Below are 22664 nucleotides of genomic sequence, written 5' to 3' on the forward strand. Positions count from 1 at the left end.
AAGTTTTAAGGATTTTGAGATTTCATCTTTTCTTAAATGGTCACTTAAAATCCAACTTGACAATGAACTGCTTTGAAAATAGAATGAGACATATAATTGTAAAGACTGGTAGAGAATTAAGAGTAGGGGTGGTTCCTAAGGAAATCAAGAGAACGCTAACAAGAAAGCAGGAGTGACAAGATATGCTACATGAGAGTGAAATAAGATTATATAATACTCTCTACTCACAGAACACCTTTTGAATTTTTACCTGAATTCATTAAGAACTTTCATATAATAAACATGAAAAATAGTATTATTCCCAAACTTATTTTTTAAATAATTTGGCTGCAGGCATTAAGTGATCACAAGACACTATGCTCATTTCCTGAAGGCACACCACTCCTCTTAGTATGCTTACTGACATCCTGAGAAAAATGTTCTTGTGGCAGATGGAGAAGTCCACCTGAAAAGTAACATAACTCTAGAATAGAGATAAATAAACAAACACCTTATATAGAATTATCCAGATTCTTTATTAGTCAATAAGCTAGTTCTGATTAAGAATAGGTTACAATTTAAACAATATTCCTTTGTTGTCATTGACTGTCTTCTCCTCCCCCCGCGCCCCCCCCAAAATCATTTACAGTGGTTTCTGATGTGTTATCTGGTTGCTACCTGGCTTTCCATAACAACACATTGTACTAGCAGCTTACTACTCAGGTTTGACAGGGTAAAGAGTTTTTTATCTTGCACGTCATCTACAATCCCTTAGTCGTGACTGCCTGCACCTCTGCAATGAAGAGCCTGAGCCCACATCCAGGAAGGCTCAGTGGAGCAAGAAAGCTGCAACTGATTGGCCATGTCTGCCACAGGGACAGGAAAGAACGTGTATGGTAAGGTGACCCAGGACCAGTCTAAAATAAGCTTACAGTGAATCATGACTGTTTCATACTCTGAATTTCATTTGAATAAAATTAAAGGGTAACAAAATAGGAGGCATTAGCCTTTAAAATGTTCTTTCGAACTATGTCAGTCTAAAAACATTAAACAAGAGCATTTTATAAGTAAATCACTCGGTTTTTTTTCATTCATAGGTTATATGCAAACACATTAAAAAAGATGAATGATTTAAGCTATGTTATCATTATATAAATCCTATTTAAACATGAGATAATTACAGTAATAATGATCCATATGTTACTGGAGCAGGAGCTTTAGAATTCCAGATGTAATAGTCAGAAGAAATTAGTTTCCGGTCTATAGAAAAAGGAAATAAATGATAAGACTTTTTATCTTAACAAAAAGTCAATGATAGAGCATAGTCATGATATTTTAGAACTGTGGAACACAATTATTTCAAGAAAGGCGACACTGAAATATTCATTTTAATTTCACTTTATCAAGACATAATTTTTACAACTTTAAAAATATGCGCTTGCTAAATACACACATCCATTTTGAGCTTATTTATGCCAAATGTATGCCAATATCCCTCCCTCATACCACTTTTATCAATTTTCTTGTGGTTTCCCTAAATTGTTTCTTATGGACCATTATGTCAGAAAAATTTTAAAAATTTTTTATTAGTTTCCCTTTGGTAACCTCTTCACCATGGTCCTAATTTTGATCTTACTATTCTTTACCCATTCAAAGTTTCAGAGATAGAAATAAACATCCAACTTTCTAGTAATATTCTTAAAGAGTTGCTTCGATGGTTTCTTCAAGTTCTGATCAAATTTAAGCTGTTTTAATAGCTTTATAGCTTTGAACAAATGACAACCTCTCTAAATTCAAGCTTTCTGATATGTAAACTTGAGATAATAATGCTCATTTGGAGCTAGACCTATGTAAATTCTAGTTATGACACACATGACTATATATCTAATTCTGCCTTTCCTATTTTCCTTCTTCACAATGAAAAAGATATAGGTAAGATGTATTACCTTGTTATTTATTTATCTTTTTCAGTCTGAGAACCTAGAACATAGCATATTGGTTAGCAGGCAGGCTCCAGAGCCAGCCTGCCTGGTGTGATTCCCAGCCCTGCCGTCTACTGCGGTGTGACCCTAACCTCTGTGCCCCGTCAGCAGCCTCATCTGTAAAATGGAGAGAATTCTGACATAGGGTGCTGCAAGGTTTAATGGATTAACACACATAAAATACTCAGAACTGTGCCTGGCACACAGTAACAAATAACTGTTAGCTATTACTATTTAAATAAACATTATTATTGTCACTGATAGTTTCAGAACTAAGTTGTATATTATAAAAATAGATTTTATCATCAAGATGATGGCAAAATAAAGGTCTTACAGAGTTGCACAAAGTGGTAGTCATGTTCTGAAACTAACAGAGGAAGGAAATAAAAGACTGGTCATAATTATGCATTTAAAATGAACTTTCAGTCAACATACTAATATTTTATATTCACTTATATTAAAATATATTAACATTTTACATTAAGAAGCAGGTATATTACTGAAATGTTCCATTCTGTATTATGTTCTCTGAGAATTACTACAATATGCTTAGTTAATATTAATAAGATACTTAAAATATTTTAGACATTACCTAAAGAGACAACACAGACAACCTAAAATACTGTCCCATAGACAGCCCAAAATTTGGTCTGTTTGCATTCAGTATCCCATAGATAGAATCCAAAATATTTGTATTTAGACAAAACCGCTGGTTTGTCTAAACTGATATAACTTGGGGTGCCTGGGTGGCTCAATCAGTTAAGCATCCAACTTCGGCTCAGGTCATGATCTCATACTCTGTGGGTTCGAGCCCCGCATCAGGCTGTGTGCTGACAGCTCAGAGCCTGGAGCCTGCTTCTGATTCTGTGTCTCCCTTGCTCTCTGCCCCTCCCCCACTCACTCTCTGTCTCTCAAAATAAAAATAAAGACACTAAAAAAATGTTTAAACTGAAATTTTGCCCTCATTAAAAAATGCATTATGAAGACTCTTTCATGTTTATGCATTTCTTTAAAATAAAGCCAAAAGAATTATGCATGAGAAAACAGGGAAAAACCTAGGGCGGTAAAGAATATGACTTATTCTGGTTACATTACATAGAATTTATTATTGCCATTCACAATTGCTTAGAATTCTATGGTTCTAAGTTCTGTAATTCTTTTGAAACTTTCAAATACAAAGTCTTGTCTTATCCTACCTATTTTGGGGACTATAATCCTTAGTTTAAGAAATACACACCTGATTTTAGTATCTTTATTCGTCTTAATACACAAGGCAAAGGGGTCTGCTTACATTTAGCTAACTTAACCTCACTCTAGCTACTTTTCTGCTCTTTGCGAGTATAAATATTTGATCTGAATTAAATAGATTCATTTATAAATGAATCATCTTTTTGTCTCCTTGTATTTTTACATACAGTATATATATTTATTACAACCAACAAACTCACTGAAAGCTAGAAATCTTCTTTTTATTGCCCTCCCATTTGTAAAATGCAGAGGGTGCTAAATAATGCTCATTGACTACAGTGTTTGTGAAAAATATTTAAAATTTTAGATAATAATCATACTTAACATTTATTGAATCCATGCTACATGCTATAAGCATCACACTATGTACTTGGGCAATATAATTTTATCGAAATAACAATCCTGAGGTAAACAGTGCTATTATTTCCTTTTTTTTTAAACTTTTTTAAAAATGTTTTATTTATTTTTGATACAGGAGAGACAGAGCATGAGAGGGGGAGGGGCAGAGTGAGAAGGAGACACAGAACCAGAAGCAGGCTCCAGGCTCTGAGCTAGTGGTCAGCACAGAGCCTGATGCGGGGCTCGAACCCACAAACGTGAGATCTGACCTGAGCCGAAGTTGGAGGCTTAACCATCTGAGCCACCCAGGCGCCCCTATTATTTCCATGTTATAGATGAGGAGACTAAAGTTTTGAGAAGCTTACTAACTTGCCCAAAGTTATACAGGTAATAAACTGTCTGAGCCAGACTCAAACCTTTGTCTGTCCAACACCAAGCCCCGGGAACAACTTCTGAATAGAAGAGTATATCATAACTACAGCAAAACAAATCCAACTTTATACTAAAGCTTGCCTCTGTGCCACTCTTTGCTCAGTCAGACTACTTTGATAAACAAGAGAAGACAGAGGGCAATGTAAAGTACACACACTGCTGGGGCGCCTGGGTGGCTCAGGTGGCTGAGCGTCAGACTTCATCTCTGGTCAGGATCTCACGGTTTGGGACTTCAAGCTCCACATCCGGCTCTGTGCTGACAGCTCAGAGCCTGGAGCCTGCTTTCGATTCTGTTTCCTTCTCTCTCTGACCCTCCCTGATTTGTGCTCCGTCTCTCTCTCTCTCTCTCTCTCCCTCAAAAATAAACAAACAAAAAGTATACACATGGTTACATAGGATAGAATCAAGTCAGAATTTTTATAAATCAGCATTATTCTCTAATCTATTTCTGTTACACTTTATCTTAGGTAATAATTGCATAGCACCGTTTTATCCCCTCATGTTAATTTGAGTCTCTACAACTTACGTGTACTTATTTTTGGTTTTCCTGATGCAAAAACTTGAACTGAATGCTGATCCGCATAACAACCAGTGAGTGTATAATCTAAGATCTTAAAATGAAGCTAAAAAAAGAAGAGAAATATACCAAATTGACAAAAGTGATGGCCACATTTTCCCCCTTGACATAATTTTAGGAACTTACTTCACACAGTTCACAAAATAAACGTGTGCACATGCATGCATACATACATGTATATGCATGTAGACTTTTTCCCCTCTGCATTAAGACCATTTCTTTGTAAGGTTGTCATTATGAAGTGCATAACACACACCAGACACTTCACTCATATGGACACTAATCTATACTGCAAAGCACCCTTATTTTATAAATGAGGCAATGAGGTTCAGAGATAGGAAAAACAAGCATCCCAGAATGTAAGGAGCAGAGCTGGCATTTAACTCAGACCCAAATGACAACAAAAGCCGGCTGTTCTGTGTCTGGTACTCTGTATATCCTCTCTAGCTACAGGACTGTGATATATTTCAGATCATAATTCTTTTACAGGCAGAAATGTAAATATACACTTTTCTAACAAAACCCAAGAATGCAATTACTACAACCCAAACAATTTATCTGGTGTTTGGAGGGAATTAGATGTTCTGCTTAATTTTCCAGAAAACCGAAATTTAATTTTTATAGAATTAAGCTTATTCCTTAATCATCCTTTCTCTCATCGTTAAAACCTTTCTAAAATGTAATCCGTATTTCTAGAGTTAACTGGCGTCATCAGTATAAATGCCAATTACTATATTGTAAAAAGGGCCATTAGCACCATCTCTGAAGGCACAGTGGTGGGAGCCTGAGCCACAATGATATTCACATGAACTATGAAAGGTCTATGTCTTATAGAGGGACCACCAGTTTTTTGCTGTGGTTCTCATATTTGCTGGTCAAACCTCTCAATTTTGCAATATCCTGATAGCTTTTCTATGTTTTTTTTTTTCTTCTAGCTCCGATCCCTTCAATTTTCTCCCATTTCCTAAATTTCTTTTGGTTGCCAAACTAACTGATCTACATATATAGAAGAGAAATTTACAGCTCTTCTAAGCAATTTTTTTCCTATTGCATCTCGAATTCTAATAAGAAAAAAAAATTCTAATAAGAAAGGGCTTTTGCTTGTTATTTGGTATAGTTCTGGATGCTGAAAGTTATGATAAAATTGATTTCCACATAACTAGATATTATAAAAACAAATCTATTTAGTAAACACAAATATGTATTGTATGTTTGCAAAAAGATTATAACTGAGTAGGTAATGAAAATAAATTACAGAAGTCAGAATCCCTACTTTTGCAAGACCTATACTGTAGTAATATCCCACATTTTTTCTGAAAAATATCTGGAAGTAGAACTTTTTATAATAATCTTTGAAATAAAGCTTGTGGGCATAGCTGAAGCTAAGGTGGAAGAAATAATATAAGTAATGTACTTCAGACTTCATTACCATTTCCTCTAATTATCTTTATATATAGATTTCAATGTTTCTTCTTTGATTTCTTTACCACTCTATTTAGATTTTCCTGTTACCTTTCTGATCACCCTTTCAATTCTTCTCACTGGTTCTTCTAAGTTATCCTCCTATTTTCTATTTTTCTGATCTTATTCATTTCCACTGCCTCAACTATTTTTTCTCCACAGATAACTCCTAAGCCATTATAAACTGTTGAGCTCTCTCTTGAGACTCAAGCTTTACATTTTTAGCTACCTACTGACACATTGGGATATGTTGCTAAAACCAGCAACATACATGATATGAAACCCACTTTCTCCATACTGGTAGTGCTTTCTTCTAAACATATTCATCCTTCATCATATATTTATATAGTAGGTAATGAACTAGATGTTGGTGATAAGACAATGAATCTATGATACTCACATGGTCTCTGCCTTCATGGGAGTTTCGAGTGTGATTTAAGCTAGATTTTTCTTTTTTTAATCTTGGGTTTAAAACGATTTCTTTTTTCTATATTTAATTAGTGACCAATGCTTTACCTTTATCACAGCTTGTCCAGCAGTCTTTTTTTCTGCAACCCTCAGCATCATTAATTTACTACCTTTCATCAGGAATACTAATATATCCAAAAAATAGTTCCTCTGTCTCAAGTTTCATTATTTTTTTTTCTACCCACCTTTCACATCCATTCCAAATTGATCTTCATAAAGTATTGTCTTCTGAAGGCCACTCCCATACTCAAAAAAAGTATCACATTTTCTAACAAAAGGATTAAAGTCAGAATGCAAAACCTCCACAGCTATAATCTAGACCTAAATCACTCATCCAGCCTTATGTGTTACTACTGTTTCTAGCACTGGTCCCTGTAAGCATGCTTTGTTACCCTTCATTCCTTTGATTAAGTCATTTATTTACCTATATAATTGTTCATCAATCTTCAAAGCTTCCTTTTCATGTTTATCTGGGCCTCAGAGTTTTGCTTAAACTCCACCTCTACTGCAAAGCTTTGCTTGACCACTTTGGTCAGAAGTGCTCACTGTTTCCTTAAAATACCAAAAGTAGTTAGCATTGATTAATTGTTGACATGCATCAGTGGAAAATCCCTAGAGGTCAAGGGCTACATCTTATATTTTTTGTATAAAAAATGATGAATGTGATAACTAAGAGCTGGGTAGATAGAACTTGGTTAATTTGATGTGTTAAGGTTATAGTGTTTCACCTAAAAATTTTTTAAGTATTAAGTGAAACAAAAAATGACTAATACTACACAGAAATCTGACAAAAAAACCTAAAAAAGGATTTAGCACAGACAAGAAGTTTCCCCAACAAAAAACGACTAGAAAACATTAAAAATCAATTAGATGTATCCAATTTAAAAACAAAGAAAAGTTTTTTAATGTAGTGAGCCATATAAATGTATTTACCTTTAAATATGCTGTACCTCCAATGCAAATCTCATCAAATGGCTGCTTCTCATGACTTTTGGCTCCAAAAGTTACAGTTCCAGAAAGACTAATTTCCATTGATTTTGGGAATTTCTGTCCTAAAAACACAAACACACCAATCAACTATTTTTTAAATTTATTATTAATTTTTATTAAAAATATTTTTAATGTTTATCCAGTTTTGAAGGAGACAGACAGAATGTGAGCGGGGGACAGGCAGAGAGGGAGAAACAGAATTTGAAGCAACCTCCAGGCTCTGAACTGTCAGCACAGAGCCCAACGCGGGGCTCGAACTCACAAACTGTGAGATCATGACCTGCACCAAAGTCAGATGCAATATTAACCTACCACCGAGGTACCCAGGTACTCCTACCAATCAACTATTTTAACTATTTAACTATTTTAACTATTTTATTCTACAGCAAATGAATGAAAAAAAAGTTAATAAATAAAAGCTCACCAATAATCCAGATCAATGAGCTTTTCTCTCGAAATACTTCAAGCTGGCCAAAACTAACTTTGTATTCCACATGTGTGATTGGACCCCTTTAAAAAAGAAAAGGACACAACTGAATGAACAAGTGATCATAAAACATTTTACAAGATCTAAGTCAAATCATGCTACTGTTATTTAATATACTGATAACATAAAAAGCAGATCTGTATTCAAGTTTGTAGAATAAAGTAGAATAACGAACGTTCTATCTCAAAAAACGCCAGAATCACAATAAACATTTTTGGTGATGACATGCATTTCATTAATTCTAAAGCAACTATAAAATCACACAGCATGTATTAATACAGTAACATGAATTGACATACATTAAAACTATGATTTTGGCATCCTGTGAAAAGAATTATGGTGCATAACAAATCTAAACACAGAACTGATGAGAAAGTAATCGTATGATATAATTGGCTTAATTCACCAGGCAGCTGATAGTGGGGTTGACTTGTTATGTATGGCATAGAGAAATTGCTAGAAATAAAGCCAGGAGTGAAATAATCCCTAAAGAACCCACATTGGTTTAAGTTTATATTTACTAGCAAGTTTAACTAGAAAAATGAAGGCACATTTAAAGGTTAAAGAGATTATTTTTATGACTAAGTTTTGGTTCAGAATCAGGATTCATTTGAATGAAATAAAACTTTTAGATCCTAAAAATAAGGTAAAAACAAACACAAATAATTTAGTGTAGGGCAGTGGGTATGTACTAAGAAAGGCAGAAATTATCGCATCATATTGTTTTATTCCTACCTATTATAAAAAGGTATATGAGCTTCACAGAATTCAAAGTTATTTTTCACACTTTCATGAAGTTTTAAATTAACTGTTATTTTTACTTGTACTTCTTCCTCTTTCATTTGATAAAAACCCAAAATTGGTGGGACAGGGACCTGGAAACAAACACAAACAGATTTTTGTATAATTCTTAGGTTAATGGGTCTAAACTACCAATAATTGAGAAAAAGGCCTTGCAGTAAGATAGTTCTTATATACAGATTACTCCAAACTGATTCGATAATAAAATGATGGAGCTACATTTGGTCTAAAGGCAGGAATTTTTCCTCTGTTTTCCTTTAAGGTGCCTTAAAAAGTATGCAATACATCGTTTTTCCTCTTACTCATTCAGCTTCCCCTCTTTCAGGTTCTCTATGACCTGCAACGTAAGACATGCATCTGTCCTATGTGAATCTCTATGACCTACAACTTATGTCTTATGTGTATCTCTATGACCTACAACATAAGACATGCATCAGTCCTATGTGTATCCTTAACTCACTGAACCCTTAGATCAGCAGTAGCTTACTCAGTTGATTACCAATAACTGATTGGAGGATAAACTATCTGTAGGTGGAAGTGAGCCAATCATTCTTCTGGTACCTTTGAAGGTATAGAAATAGACTCTATATTTATATAGTATACCCTAGAGGTATAGGTCATGTGCAAGCAGAGAAATTGAGTTGGAAGAGCAAACTGAGAAGCAGAGCTTCAGAGCTGAGACAGACAGATGAGACAGACAGTGTAGACCCTGGTACAGAGTGATTTGAATTTAAAGTTTCTGGTTCAGACAGGCTGGGTATACTTTTTACCCATGAATGACAAGGCTGACTCCTGCATTAGCAAAGTAAATTCCTTTTATGTAAGCTAGCTAGAGTAGGCTTTTTTTAATTTACTGATTCACAATTAGGACAAGAGACAAATGGTATAGTAATAAGAAGGTTGGGTTTGGAGTGTGGAACGTCTGGGTTCATATTTAGGCTTTGTTACTTATCAGTTATATGACCCTGAGCATGTCATTTAACTTCTCTGAGACTCTCCTCATCTGTAAAATAGGGCTAGTAATACCTATGTTAAAGGTTTTCAAAAATACTTGAGAAAGCACATGTAATGTGCTTTGGACAATGTCTGACACAGCAGTTATTCAATAAGCAGTATCTAAAAATAATACTATGTATTTGTAACCACAGTTGCCTAAAATCACAGGTATTTTATGTTCATGATTCAAACCATGACTAAATCATAATAGGATCTGTTCTATGACCATGGAATCCTTATTAGGGAGCATTAAAAAAAAAAACTCCCATGACTATGAAAACAATTCAATACTGTTAACAGACACCAGAGAAGAGGCATCCTACTCAAAGAACTGAATCTTCATCTTCACTCATCATTATTGTTTGGTAAATAAATAATAAAAAGTTCTCATGTGGGCCAAAAGTATGAATGATTTGTTTATAATAGAATTAGTAAACATGAAGATTAGCAAAATCTCAACTTTGCCACGATTGTTTACCTGGGAAGTATAGTAGCATAAGTTAAATGACTCTAAGGGAGGTGTGAATGGAAATTTGTAAGGTCCGCTAAATGCAGAATCATCCATCGCATCAATGCTACTAGAAGTCAGAATGGCAGAGTCCAGAGAAGTCACACAAGGATGAACTAGAATATCCTGAAGTGGAGATCCATTGGTGGGAAGACTCAAGCTGATGGTAACATTTGGCATGATTCCTTCTAAATCACACTGCAATTAAAACAGAAACAGATATTACGAAGATCTTAGAGGCATACATCTTCTGGGTGAGGCTTTTCTGAATTTATCTGAGTCATTTCCCATAACTTAACTCGCTTTTCTTTTAAGGTATTGCTTTTGCTTTCTGTATTCTGGTTTGTGATTCTATCATACTCTCAGATTCCAAGCCAGAGACTAGGAGAGACTCCCTAATGCCCTCCAAATCCTTAAAAAGCTATTTTAAGTCCACCGACTTCTCTCCATTCCTGTTGCAAACACATTGGTACAGGCCTGGTAATTTCTGTCATAGCTCTCCAAACGTATCTAGATTTGCTTTCCTCTAATCAATCCATCTTCCTGAGCTATCTTAACAAAACAGAATTCTAAATATATTGTATCCATACTCAAGGTATTTCAATAGTTCCCCCTTAATTTTGCATTACTTTTAAGTCTTTTATTATTTGGCTCCTATCTACCTCTTTAATCTTTTTCTACCCTGCAGCTGGGAAGCCAGTGTTCTTGGAAGGTTATGGAAGCCAGATATGACAGCTTCACAGATGGCTCTCTGAGCTCCTGCTTTAAGGCTATGGTGGCCAGATGTAGCACTTTTCAGTGAATTTCTTTAAGGCTGGAACATGGTGGCATCCCAGGATTCCCTGTGAACTCTGGCTTCTCCAGACCACAGTATTAGTGACTGTTTCTGGAAGACTGCAGTCAAAAGATCAAGAACTCTTACTCTCTCAACTCCTCTTCCATCTCGTATGAGCTTCCCAGAATTCAAAATCATTTTTCACACTTTCATGATGTTTTAAATTAACTGTTAATTTTAGTAAGCCCTAAATCCTATATTAAATACCTTTACTCCCCTAAAACTTGTAATAGCTCTTTTTTTTTTAGAGTTTAGAGAGAGAGCAAGCATTCAAGTGCATGTGGGAAAGTGTGAGCAGGGGAGAGACAGAATCTTAAGCAAATTCCATGCTCAATGTGGAGCCTGATGTGGGATTGATCTCAGGACTGTGAGATCACAACCTAAGTTGAAATCAAGAGTTGAATGCTTAATTGAATGAGCCACCTAGGTACCCCACTGGCTCTTTTTCTGACCCAACCAGGATGATACACCTTACTAGTGTGTTCATGGTAATCAGGTTCTTTCTTTCTACCTCAGCTCTAACTTGACATTTATCTCTATTAAAGCCTCCAAATAAAACTAGCCAACTGGGCCATAACGGCTTATTGCTATGTTTTGTTTGGCTAGACCTGAACAAGTACTTTAAGAGTTAGTAGAACCCAGCAGGTGTAATGCTCAGCTCCAAATGCCAGCAGCTAGTTCTACTATCATATACAGAGTCTGCATCGTGCAGTAACTGCCCACCCTCTATGGGATTTGTCTGTGCCCTGCTTGTTTCCCTCTTAAAGCTTTAATTTCTTTGAAAGCAAACACTGTTATATTTTTCTTTGTATTTCTAGTGCCTAGCACATTGCTATGTACAAGAGACACTCAAAAATTGTTTACTGAATGGGTATCTTTTTCTAATTGTGAACTCCACCTTTGTTTTTCATTCTAATATGACATGCTTTACTTTTTTATGTTTTTATCTACTACTTGACATATGTGCGTATTCAAGAATATATCTGCTATACAATGTAAGCACTTAGAAGGCAGGCAGGCATTATGAACAGTACCATATATAATTACTACCTCATAAAGGTCTTTTGGTAACAGTTATAATGTCTATCACATTTGAAAATAAAAATGCCCAATAATCTTACCACAAAACTTAAAATATTTTAGTGTTTGACTTTTAAGCCATCTGCTACTTCACTCTCTGTATGTGAACTAGCAAAAAACCAAAAAAAAAGATTTTTTAAATATTTATGGAGATAATAAAATCAGCAAATATTAATAGCAAATATTACAGTTTAAACATTCAGTTTATACTTATTAAATTAATCTAATACCCTAACAATCTAATATTCTTAAAAAAATTTTTTTTTAATGTTTATTTTTGAGAGAGAGAGAGACAGAGCACAAGCAGGAGAGGGGCAGAGAGAGATGGGAAACAGAATCTGAAGCAGGCTCCAGGCTCTGAGCTCTCAGCAAGGAGTCTGCTGCAGAGCTTGAACCCACAGGTGGTGAGATCATGACCGGAGCTTAAGTCTGATGCTTAACCAACTGAGCCACCCAGGCGCTCCTAACAGTCTAATATACTTAGAGGGATCAGAAAATTGCAACCATTACAGAAACCACAAGTGGATTATCTGCCACCTAGTCATTTAAAATATCAGACCATCAGTCATTTACTATAGAATGAGGACATTTTAGATGAAGCCGGCATACTACCTTTTAAACAAATTTGGCATATGTAAATTTGGCTTTAAACAAGGAATTATAAAAAAAACAGAAGGAAAAAAATCCAGAATGGACCTAGAACTTACCTAATTTATTTTTTTTTTTTTGGGAGCGCACAAGCAAGTGCAAGCAGGAGGGGCAGGAGAAGAAGAGGGAGAACCTTCAGCAGGCTCCATGCCCAGTGGTACCCAATATGGGGCTCCACATCCTAACTGTGAAATCATGACCTGAGCCAAAATCAAGAGTTGAGACACTTAACTGGACTGAACCACCCAGGGGTCCCAAAGTGATAGCAATATTATTTCTACTGTCATTTCCCATTTTCTTATCTTAAACCAGAGAACCCTATATTAACCTACGAACTTGTTTAAATAATACAAGAGCCCTTCAAAATGGTTTTAGATTTTAAGTCAGAGATTTGTCAAATTCACCCTTTTCAGAGAAAATGGAAAATAGGTATGATGGTTTTAAAATATTTTCACAAATTCTTTTATTTTATTCTTTTTTTTTCAATTTTCTTTTTTTTTTAATGTTTTTTTATTTACTTTTGAGAGAAAGAGAGACAGTACTGACAGGGGAGGGTCAGAGAGAGAGGGAGATACAGAATCTAAAGCAGGCTCCAGGCTCTGAGCTAGCTGTCAGCACAGAGCCCAATGCGGGGCTCAAACCCAAGAACTGTGAGATCATGACCTGAGCCAAAGCCTGACGCTTAACCGACTGAGCCACCCAGGCGCCCCTTTTACTTTATTCTTTAAAAGATTCTTCTAGTCCCCTTGAACGTGGAACTGAACTTAGTGACCTGTTTCTAATGAATATAGAGGTGGAAGTGATGTCATCTGACCTCAGCTTACATAATAAAAAGAACAGCGTCTAACCTGCTCCTTCTTTCTCTTTCTCTCTCCCTCATCTGATCTCTTCTCTCTCCCTCATCTGATCTCTCGTTTGATCTCCAGGAAGCCAGGTACCAAGTTGTGAAGAGATTTTTAAACAGCCTACTGAGAAGTCCACATGGAAAGGAGCAGAACCCTCTCATCAACAACTTGTTAGCCATGTGAGTAAGCCACCTTGCAAGTAAGATTTTCCAGCCCCAATCAAACCTTCAGGTGACTAGCACCAGCTGCAAAGTTGACTGTGATCTCATGATGGAGTCCATACTAGAAGTTCCCAGCTAAGTTGCTCCTGAAGTCTTAGCTATGAGGATAAGAAATGTTTATTTGGGGGATAAATCAATATGCAGCAATATATAACTAAGACAATTCATAAGGGATGCAAAAAGGTAATGTTACAAAATTTCACAGGAATCTAACATTTAATAACTGCTGTTTATGAGAAAAATCAAGAATGTCATATAACATGTAAAATAAAGTTAGAAAATTTTACTTTTCTCAATAAGTGTTAAATGGTATGATAAAACAGTACTGGAGAAAATCTCACCTTGCAAGTGACAGTTCCAACGACCTGCCATGTATCTGCTATATCCTGTTTATCATATTGCATGGATTTTACCTTTTCAGTGATAGAAATAGAAACTTGTGGTTTTCCTTTGTATGTTCCAACTTTCCAGGCTGGCTGTTTTTGTGAATGCATCACAGAAGCAAAATTAATACTATCCAATGAATTCTGTAAGTTGGCATCCAACAAAGTTCCAAAGGGACAAGCTTGTAGAAGCAAATCAGGCAACTGGTTCAATTTTGTATTTAGCTCAGTGTCATTTTTTTGATTCAAGTATAAAAAGTCCTGTACCCCAAAAAGAAGCTCAAAGCCTTGTGAAATTCCACTAATGCTAATTAATGGTGGACGAGGGGATAAAGTTTGCTCAACAAGTGGAACACAAGCATATATCATGTTATTCTTCAGAAAAGCAACAACTGGCCAAAGTTCTCCACCTCCTATGAGGAGTCTATAGACGGATGTTTTATTGATGTGTGAACAGCTATCACGACTCTCTATGAAGTCCTTATCATCATCCAATAATCTAAGTTCAAAGAGCAGTGCTTTAAGAAAGGGACCATCTTCAGGAATAGGTACATAACTTGCTCCATTGAAGACTTTTGCTCGTTTTTCAACAGTTGGATACCTTCTGAATTATGGAAACAAAAATATTATAAATGGTTCTTCCAAGGAAAATAAAAATAGAAAACCCTAAAACACAAGGCTAACAGTAATAACAACAAAACACACAATAACAAATACATAAACACATCCACAAGAACCATAACCAAAAAAAATATATTACATGCTAAAATTTCTACTGTAGCAACTAACCATTGTGAAACAGTTATATAACTTTTTGTATATTATCTCAAATTATAAAGTCATTATTTATTACTGAAACTAGTTTGGCTTAATTTTTTAAATAGGTAGAGCACATGGTTCTATTTCAAAATTCTAGTCTCTTGGCCACTCAGATTCCTGCTTAGTAGCCCAGGAATGTATACTTGGAAGTATCTGGCATCTATAAGGGCTTTTTTTTCTGATTCCATCTTAGCAGAGCAGAATCAAAAAGTGGTTCAATTTAATCCTCCACAATTTTGGATTCACTGGTTGAGATGTTACAAATGTAAAAGGAGAATTCTATTCTACTCATCTAATAGTGAATAGCAAAATACCCTGAGTCTTCTTGCCAACTCCTTAAAATGTAAGAACATTTCAGTAATAGACCTGTTTACCTCTATGGCCCTGAAAGATATTATGTGGTAATAAAAATAATAAAATCTGAATAATCTTTTATGGTTTGCATGTCCTAGACTTAACAGCAAGTTACTAATTTTCCCTTTTTGGGGGAAAAAGACTAGAGGATGATTTTGCTCATTTACAAAATGATATGTTTTAAAAGAAAATGTACTTTTCATATTTTTTCTCCACTCTAATGTCCAGAATATAGTCATTTATTGGCTATTAACTTCTGTGTAAATCACCTACTTCCCTAAAATATTTTTTATTTGTAAAATAAAGGGGTGTCTAAAGAATATATCAGCAATTCTCACCAAGGAGCAAGAACACACCTAGCCTAAATAATTTTTTTCCACTAATACCATTAATAAGTTATTGATGTTTACTAATAATTTTTAAGAAGAAAAATAGGAACATATTCAAAGATATCTATGTATTAATGAACCTCACTCACTTATATTCTGATGCACTTTTTTGATTGAGAAAGGAAAAGAATTAGCTAGCCCTCCAGTAATGGCTTAGCAGCTAAATGCCATTCTTTTCTCTGAGTCTCTGGATAAGAATAGTTGAGAACTTTGGACCGAACTCTAGCACAGTTTCTTATCCTCTGGTTATCTAGAGGATAATTAAAGCCCTTCTTAAGTGTAAGAATCTCAATATTGAATGTAAAGATAAGAAGTTAATCTGGAACTGTATACAATGCCTTGATATGTGCTCAAGAAATATTTTTGTTGGATAACTCAACCTATCATTTCAGATTTATTCTAAACCTTTTCCAAAATAGGACTTAGACTTTGGCCTTATAATCGTGGAGTACAATAACAACCTAAGACATACTTTAGCTGATACTATTACTACATATCTGGACAGTAAACTTCTAAATCAGAATTTAAACCAACTTTTGTTTTGGGAAAAAAATAACTACACACAGGAAAGATCATCTGCTTTTAAAAATCTAAAATGATGGTCGTCACCCTTTGGCATATATATGGGTAATATGCCGGAGCATTTAAGTTTAGCCCTTACATCAGTCCCAAGAAATCAGAAAACTGAAAATAACACAACTAATACAACTTAACTAATTTCTTTAATGATTCAGAATGAGTCAGTGGCAGATGAGTTATTTGAACTTAATCTGCAGCCTCCACAGAGATGGTTGAAAAGCCCACCCAAACATTACCTGAACTTTTCTTCGGAAATTCCTAAGTACCATGAGAAAAATCTTCTGGAAACAAACATGACTTCTTCAAGGAACTAATTTTTATAAGCATTATCAATATCTCATCTCTGTGAGATATTAAGATAAGCTACAAAGCCATAGATATAAATACAGTATGGTACTGGTGCAAGAACCGGCAAATAAAGTAACAGAACTGAAACAGACCAATATTTATATGGGAGATGTATCAACTATCAATAGTCCCCTAAATCAATGAAATGTATATATACTGAAACCATATACTAAATATATACAGTAAAACTGGCCCACACAATAGAGAAAAATATAATGGGATTCCTCTATTAATACCACATCGGAAGACAGATTAAAGACCTAAACATGATAAACAAAATGATAAAGAGATAATTTAAGAATACAGCTTGGGAGGGGTGCCTGGGTGGCTCAGTCGGTTGAGTGTCCGGCTTCGGCTCAGGTCATGATCTCACGGTTCGTGGGTTCGAGCCCCATGTCGGGCTCTGTAGAGACAGCTGGCTCAGAGCCTGGAGCCTGCTTCGGATTCTGTGTCTTCCTCTCTGACCCTCCCCTGTTCACGCTGTCTCTCTCTCAAAAAATAAAATAAATAAATAAATAAATAAATAAACTTAAAAAAAAAAAAAGAATACAGCTTGGGAAATAAGGGTAGAGAAAGACTTCTACAAAACCCCAAAGTACTAACTAGTTTGATTGTAATAAAATTAGCGTCTTCTATTTAACCAAGGCATAAAGTTGAAAATGACAAAATGAAAGAAAATATTAGAGCTAAAAATGACATAGGCCAAATGTCAAGAATACACAATGAACTCGTGCAAATTAACAGGAAAACAAACAGCAACTCTCAAAGATAAAATGGACAAAGCACACACACAAGCAATCCACAGAAGAGGAAATCCAAAGGCCTAACAATCACTGTTACAAAGAAAAATGCAAATGAAAATAAGATATCCCCTACACCAATATTGGCAAAAACTGGAACAAATGTTAGGATGGAGATGTAGGAACCTTTGCTCACTGCTGATGAGAAGAGTGTTGACTGGTTAAAGTATTCTGAGGAGCTAATTATTTGGCAATATTTAGTCAAAATCAGCAAAGATATGCCCTATCGACCTTTTGAGGATATACATCTACCGCATCACTATTATGATGGCTGAGTTGGAGGCAACTTAGGATATCATCACTCAGGGAAGAGTATAGGAAAATATGGAGGATGTAAACCGTGGGGGACAACAGGGCAATGGGCTAAATCTGCACTGTCCAAAACAGGAGCCACTAGCCACATGTGACCATTTAAACTTAAATTAAAATTAAACCAAAATTGAATTCCTTAGTTACAACAGCCACATTTCCAAAGCACAACAGCTACACGTGGCACAGATTTAGAACATTTCCCATGTACATTACTGCAGAGAATTTCTATTGGACAGTGCTGCTCTGGATGAACACAAAGTTATGTGGACGTTTCTTTAAAAATAGTGCTGAGAAGTCTGGCAAATGTAGAACAGGAAATGAAGTCTATAGCACACTTAACTCTGTAATCTGAAAAATGCACAGACAAACAGAGAAATAAAAGGGTAGCAACAAACGTGTAAGAGTTACCTGGGAGGAGGAGGAGAGTAGCAGATATAAGGACACTCAAAGTAATATAAAAGTACTTGCATGAACCAATGGAGGCTGACTAACCATACCAAAGAAGATTATTACTTCTTACTTGTGGTACAGCAACAACAAAATAAGCCAGGTCTATTAGGAGGAAATAGTAAACTCTAACTCTGATGCCCTAAGGAACAAAAATGTTTAGGTTGTGAGGCGGGAATTTTTCATATCCACATTGTCGATCACTTTCATTTAAAATACCACTCAAAAAAATTTTTAACGCTTTTATTTATTTTTTGAGAGAAACAGAGCGGGTGAGGGGCAGAGAGAGACGGAGACACAGAATCCAAAGCAGGCTCTAGGCTCTGAACTGTCAGCACTGAGCCTGATGCAGGTAGCTATGCTACCTCCCTACAGAGCTTTCCCAGGGAAGAGTAACAATGTTGGCAAGAAAAAACTCAATAGCCACTGAGAATAAAAGGCAAGAGCTCACAGAATTGCCAGGTACGTTTTACAATCAGTTTTTGTATAATTCTCATCACAGAGTTATTCTGATAAAACGTGACAAATTCTAAGAGTGGAGCCTGATCAGCCTACACCATCTAAGAAAAAGTGAATACGATTCAATTTTTTCCTGCTTTTTCAATTTTCTTCAACAATCAGGATTTTAAAGTAATCCATCTGAAAGTTCCTACAGATGAAATATATGAAAATAACAGTCTTTTGATGCTCAGCAAAGATTTCCCGGAAGAATGGGTTAAAATGTCCTTGAATGATCTTTCTTAACGAAAGAAAAATTCGAAACATGCTTAGTGGTCAGTAAGTTTCCTTTCTTTTCTTTGGTCATCTCCATCTCAATCCTAAACAGGTGGAATTAATTTTTAAGTAAACTAATAGTAATACTGTAAAACACAAAATGCTTACTGTGTGCCAAACATCAACTCATTTAATTCTCACAACGCTATTAAGTCGCAGTATTAAAATCTTCATTTAACAGATGAAACGGAAGTTAAGTAACTTGCCCAAGGTGACGGACCAAAGACACATCCTCAAACTACAGGACATCATCCATTCCTCCGATCCAACACCCCAGAGAATTCAGACCTGCATTTACCTGGAAAATCTGACGGTGCCACACAATGGAGTTCCCGGCTCGTGGCTTATGAGCCACACTGCTCGCTGGGCCATGATAAGCCACTAAAGCATTAGCTCATCCCTGAAGTCTCCGCGGAAAAACGACCGGCTTTTCAGATGGATTTCTAAAAGAACTCACTCAACGTGAGCCACCTTCTGCCCAATCATAAACAGGTCGGGCTCCGCAGAGATGCTGGCTCTTCGGACTAAAACCTCTTGAGTCCGTCCTACCAACACAGGGCACAAAAGTTCCGCGAATCCTCCCCTAGAATCTCGAGAAATATTCCTCCCCAGCAACCCCGGTACTTTCTTCCCCTGGAGGCCACTTCCGGGACGGTGGCCCGCAAGGATCACGATTCCTCACTCGGCCCAGCACCCAGTCTCTCTGCGGTTCGCCGGCTGCCGGCTTCCCTCGCCAGCCCCTCCCGACCGCCAACCGGGCGCGCGCAGCTCCACTTCCGGCGTACGAGGCGGTGACAATGGGAGCGGCGCGGGCGGCGCCGGGAGGCAGCTGACAGGCGTCTGCGCCTTCGCTTCATGGCCGCCCTCCCGCCCCGCCTGGGCTCTGTGGGGAGTCGGGGAGCCCGCGGCGGCCCGGAGCCAGAGCGGGCGAGCCGAGTGGGGAGCTGTGCGCGGCGCCGCTGAGGCGCAGCATGTGAAGCGGAGACGGCTTCCAGCGCGAGGCGAGCCTCTCAGCCGGCCGGGATGGCTACGACGGCCGAGCTCTTCGAGGTGAGTCCCGGCGGCTCCTCAGGGAGTGGCAGGCCCGGGGTGCGGGCGGCGAGGTGGGCGCGCGGAGGCGCGGGCGCTGCGCTGGGAGGCCAGGTGGGGAAGGCGAGGGGTAGGTAGGGTGGCGGCTCTGGTGGCCGCGCGGGCGGAGCGTGAAATGGGGGAGGGTGGCTTGGGGACCCGGGTGGGGAGGTGGGCAGGGAAGGGGGCCCGGAGTCGGAGAGGAGGAGGGTGGGTGTTGTCCGCAGGGCTGGAAGGGAGCGTCGGGGTTTGGGCGTTGGAAGACGTACTGGGAATGAGAAGTGGGAAAGGCTGACTCAGGGCGCGGAGAGAGGAGCCAGGAGCCCCAGGTTGGGCGAGCCCCGTCTTGTCGCTTGGATCCTCGCATAATAATCTAAGGGGGCCCTTTGAGATTGGGACTACTGGGGGCTTCTCGCTGTTGAGTAATTAACATTATTCCATTAGTGAAGGTTACAAGTGACACTCAGGTGCCTGCCGGTTTCCGCCTACATTTGAAAAGGCTGAACTGTGTATTAGGACAATAAAGGCCCGCTTAGCCCTTCGAACGGAAGAGGGAGGCGAAACTAAACATTCCTGTTCGGATCTCAAGGAATTTAAGTGTATTATAAAACAACCTAACTGCTAGCCAGGAATCCTTAGTGCCTGAGACAATGAGCGTTCTAATGCGTTTCCTTGAGCGTTTTCACTCTCTCAAACTTAAAATTTAATTTAGTGAAATGCAATGTAAGAAGCTGTGGTGGTTGAGATGAATAGAGTAGGAAAATTCTAACTAGACCACCAAACAATGAAACATTATAAAGGCTCTCCTTTTGTGAAAGGAGTGAAAACAGATGTGAAGAAAAAGGAAGGAAAGTCTCTTCGTGTGTGCGTGTGTTTCATAGCAAAAGTATTATAATTGAGAAGACTACAGTTAACAATAGAGGATTTCTCCACAAGTGAGGATGGGATTCTTTTTCTGCTTAAGAGTCAGCAGTTTGAGGGTAAAATTTGGCCACAGTTTTTACAATTGGGAACTTTTCATATGTTACTGTTACTGCATTTTGGATTTCTTTCGGCTCCTGGATAGATCATGCTTTTGTTGAGAGGAATAACATATACCATTGTTATAATACCTAATAATCAAATAGTAATTTGTGAGTGAAGGATTATGATTACAAGAAAGAATTTGGAAACAGTAATTGCGTGCTCTCAAATATAAGTGTTGGGAGGTATATTAACTTCTCAGATTTCATAATTGTGCCATCTGTTTATTGACGGATTCAGGAGCAGGAAGACACTCCTTTGCTAAAAGCTTTTATTGTATGTTCCTGGGCAAGGTAGTAAATAGTTCTGTAGTTTCTTGTTTTATTTCTTACATCTTAAAAAGATAGAAAACTGTTCGTGAAGTTGAGATCTTTAATTTACTTAATGAAATATCTAACCAGCCAGCTATTAATAGAAAACTGTTATTTTGTTATATGATTCATAAGGCATTAACCTGTGACTTAATGATTCCTGCTTGACATTTCCAGTTGTATTTTGGACCATATTATATCTGTTTTTCTTTAAATGTTTGACCACACGAGTCCACTTAACTTACTTGAAAATATATTTGATTTCTGCCCTTCTCCCTCCACCATGTAAAGGGGATGAGGTAGAGAAATACACATTTTTTTTGAGAAGTAAATATATACATATATTTGCTTTCTAGGGTCATGCCATTTAGTAAAGTAGTTAAACCAAATTAGGATTTAACTTAATTGAGTGATTCCTTATGTGTAGCTGGTAATATTCACTTAACTGATCAATGATGGCAGACTAGTCCTGTGGCCATGGGGTTCATAGGACAACCTTAAACTGCATAGATCTTAATTCATGTGACTTTCTCTTCTTGCTTAATCAAAATTAAAAGCATATTACATTAAAAGTTATAATTAAATGTTGATAGTTAACAATTAAGAAATGTATTTATCTTTTTAGCCCTACAGTGGACTCTGTTGTTGAATAAGATTTCATCCCTAAGTGAAAAGTTGGTCACTTTGCTTTTGAGCGAGGAGGAAAACAAAAAACAAACCTCAGTCATCACTGCTGTTTCCTGTTGCTAATACCATAGGATCTAGATTGTAGGACATGTTAGGGAGTGTCTTTTTCTCTTCCCTTTTTTAGACAGAGCAAGAGAACTGTAGGAAACAGATCAGGATGTAGTCCGGATATTTTGTTTCTGTGCATCCTGGTTTTAATGCACTATTAAGTTGAATTCTGCTTTCATATTTCCGTGTTGAAGATGAGGTTAAATCAATATAAAGTTATGCTTTGAATCCATGAAGTTTCATAAAGTGTTAACTCTCCTTCTTTTGAAGTCTTATTGTTAATCCTATGAAACTTCCTCTTATAGTGTAAACACCCTCATACAACAAAATAAAACTACAGGATATGATTTAGTAGTAGATGATTCAGTTATTTTAATAACATGTGTCCTGGAAATTGACCAGAATATCTTCATAGTTTCAACCCT

General features: G+C 37.0%; 2 protein-coding genes across 5 annotated transcripts in view; one reads left to right on the forward strand and one right to left on the reverse strand.

Moving 5' to 3' along the window:
• Positions 1 to 496: 496 nt before the first annotated feature.
• AP5M1 (adaptor related protein complex 5 subunit mu 1) lies at positions 497 to 19840 on the reverse strand. 4 transcript variants are annotated; one of them, XM_029952990.1, is made up of 9 exons: positions 19401 to 19840; positions 14239 to 14884; positions 10239 to 10466; positions 8699 to 8838; positions 7901 to 7986; positions 7420 to 7538; positions 4507 to 4603; positions 2296 to 2328; positions 497 to 1239 (listed from the first exon to the last, which is right to left on the reverse strand). In XM_029952990.1, the coding sequence occupies exons 1-9, from the start codon at positions 19472 to 19474 to the stop codon at positions 1157 to 1159; spliced, it is 1506 nt and encodes a 501-aa protein (XP_029808850.1). In that variant the 5' UTR covers positions 19475 to 19840; the 3' UTR covers positions 497 to 1156. The 4 variants fall into 4 exon arrangements, 3 of the variants coding, with proteins under 3 accessions (XP_029808850.1, XP_029808851.1, XP_029808849.1); XM_029952989.1 differs by lacking the exon at positions 2296 to 2328 and adding an exon at positions 1926 to 2078 and having other exon boundaries at positions 1162 to 1239; XM_029952991.1 differs by lacking the exon at positions 2296 to 2328 and having other exon boundaries at positions 19401 to 19837.
• The window catches only part of EXOC5 (exocyst complex component 5), a 55541-nt gene continuing 52674 nt past the window's right edge, over positions 19798 to 22664 (forward strand). Inside the window, exon 1 of the mRNA XM_029952988.1 lies at positions 19798 to 20152. Coding sequence (XP_029808848.1) covers positions 20126 to 20152 — 27 coding nt within the window. The 5' untranslated portion in view covers positions 19798 to 20125. The remainder of the gene's footprint in view (positions 20153 to 22664) is intronic.

The sequence above is a fragment of the Suricata suricatta genome, chromosome 9 (genome assembly GCF_006229205.1).
Source record: "Suricata suricatta isolate VVHF042 chromosome 9, meerkat_22Aug2017_6uvM2_HiC, whole genome shotgun sequence".
NCBI lineage: Eukaryota > Metazoa > Chordata > Mammalia > Carnivora > Herpestidae > Suricata > Suricata suricatta.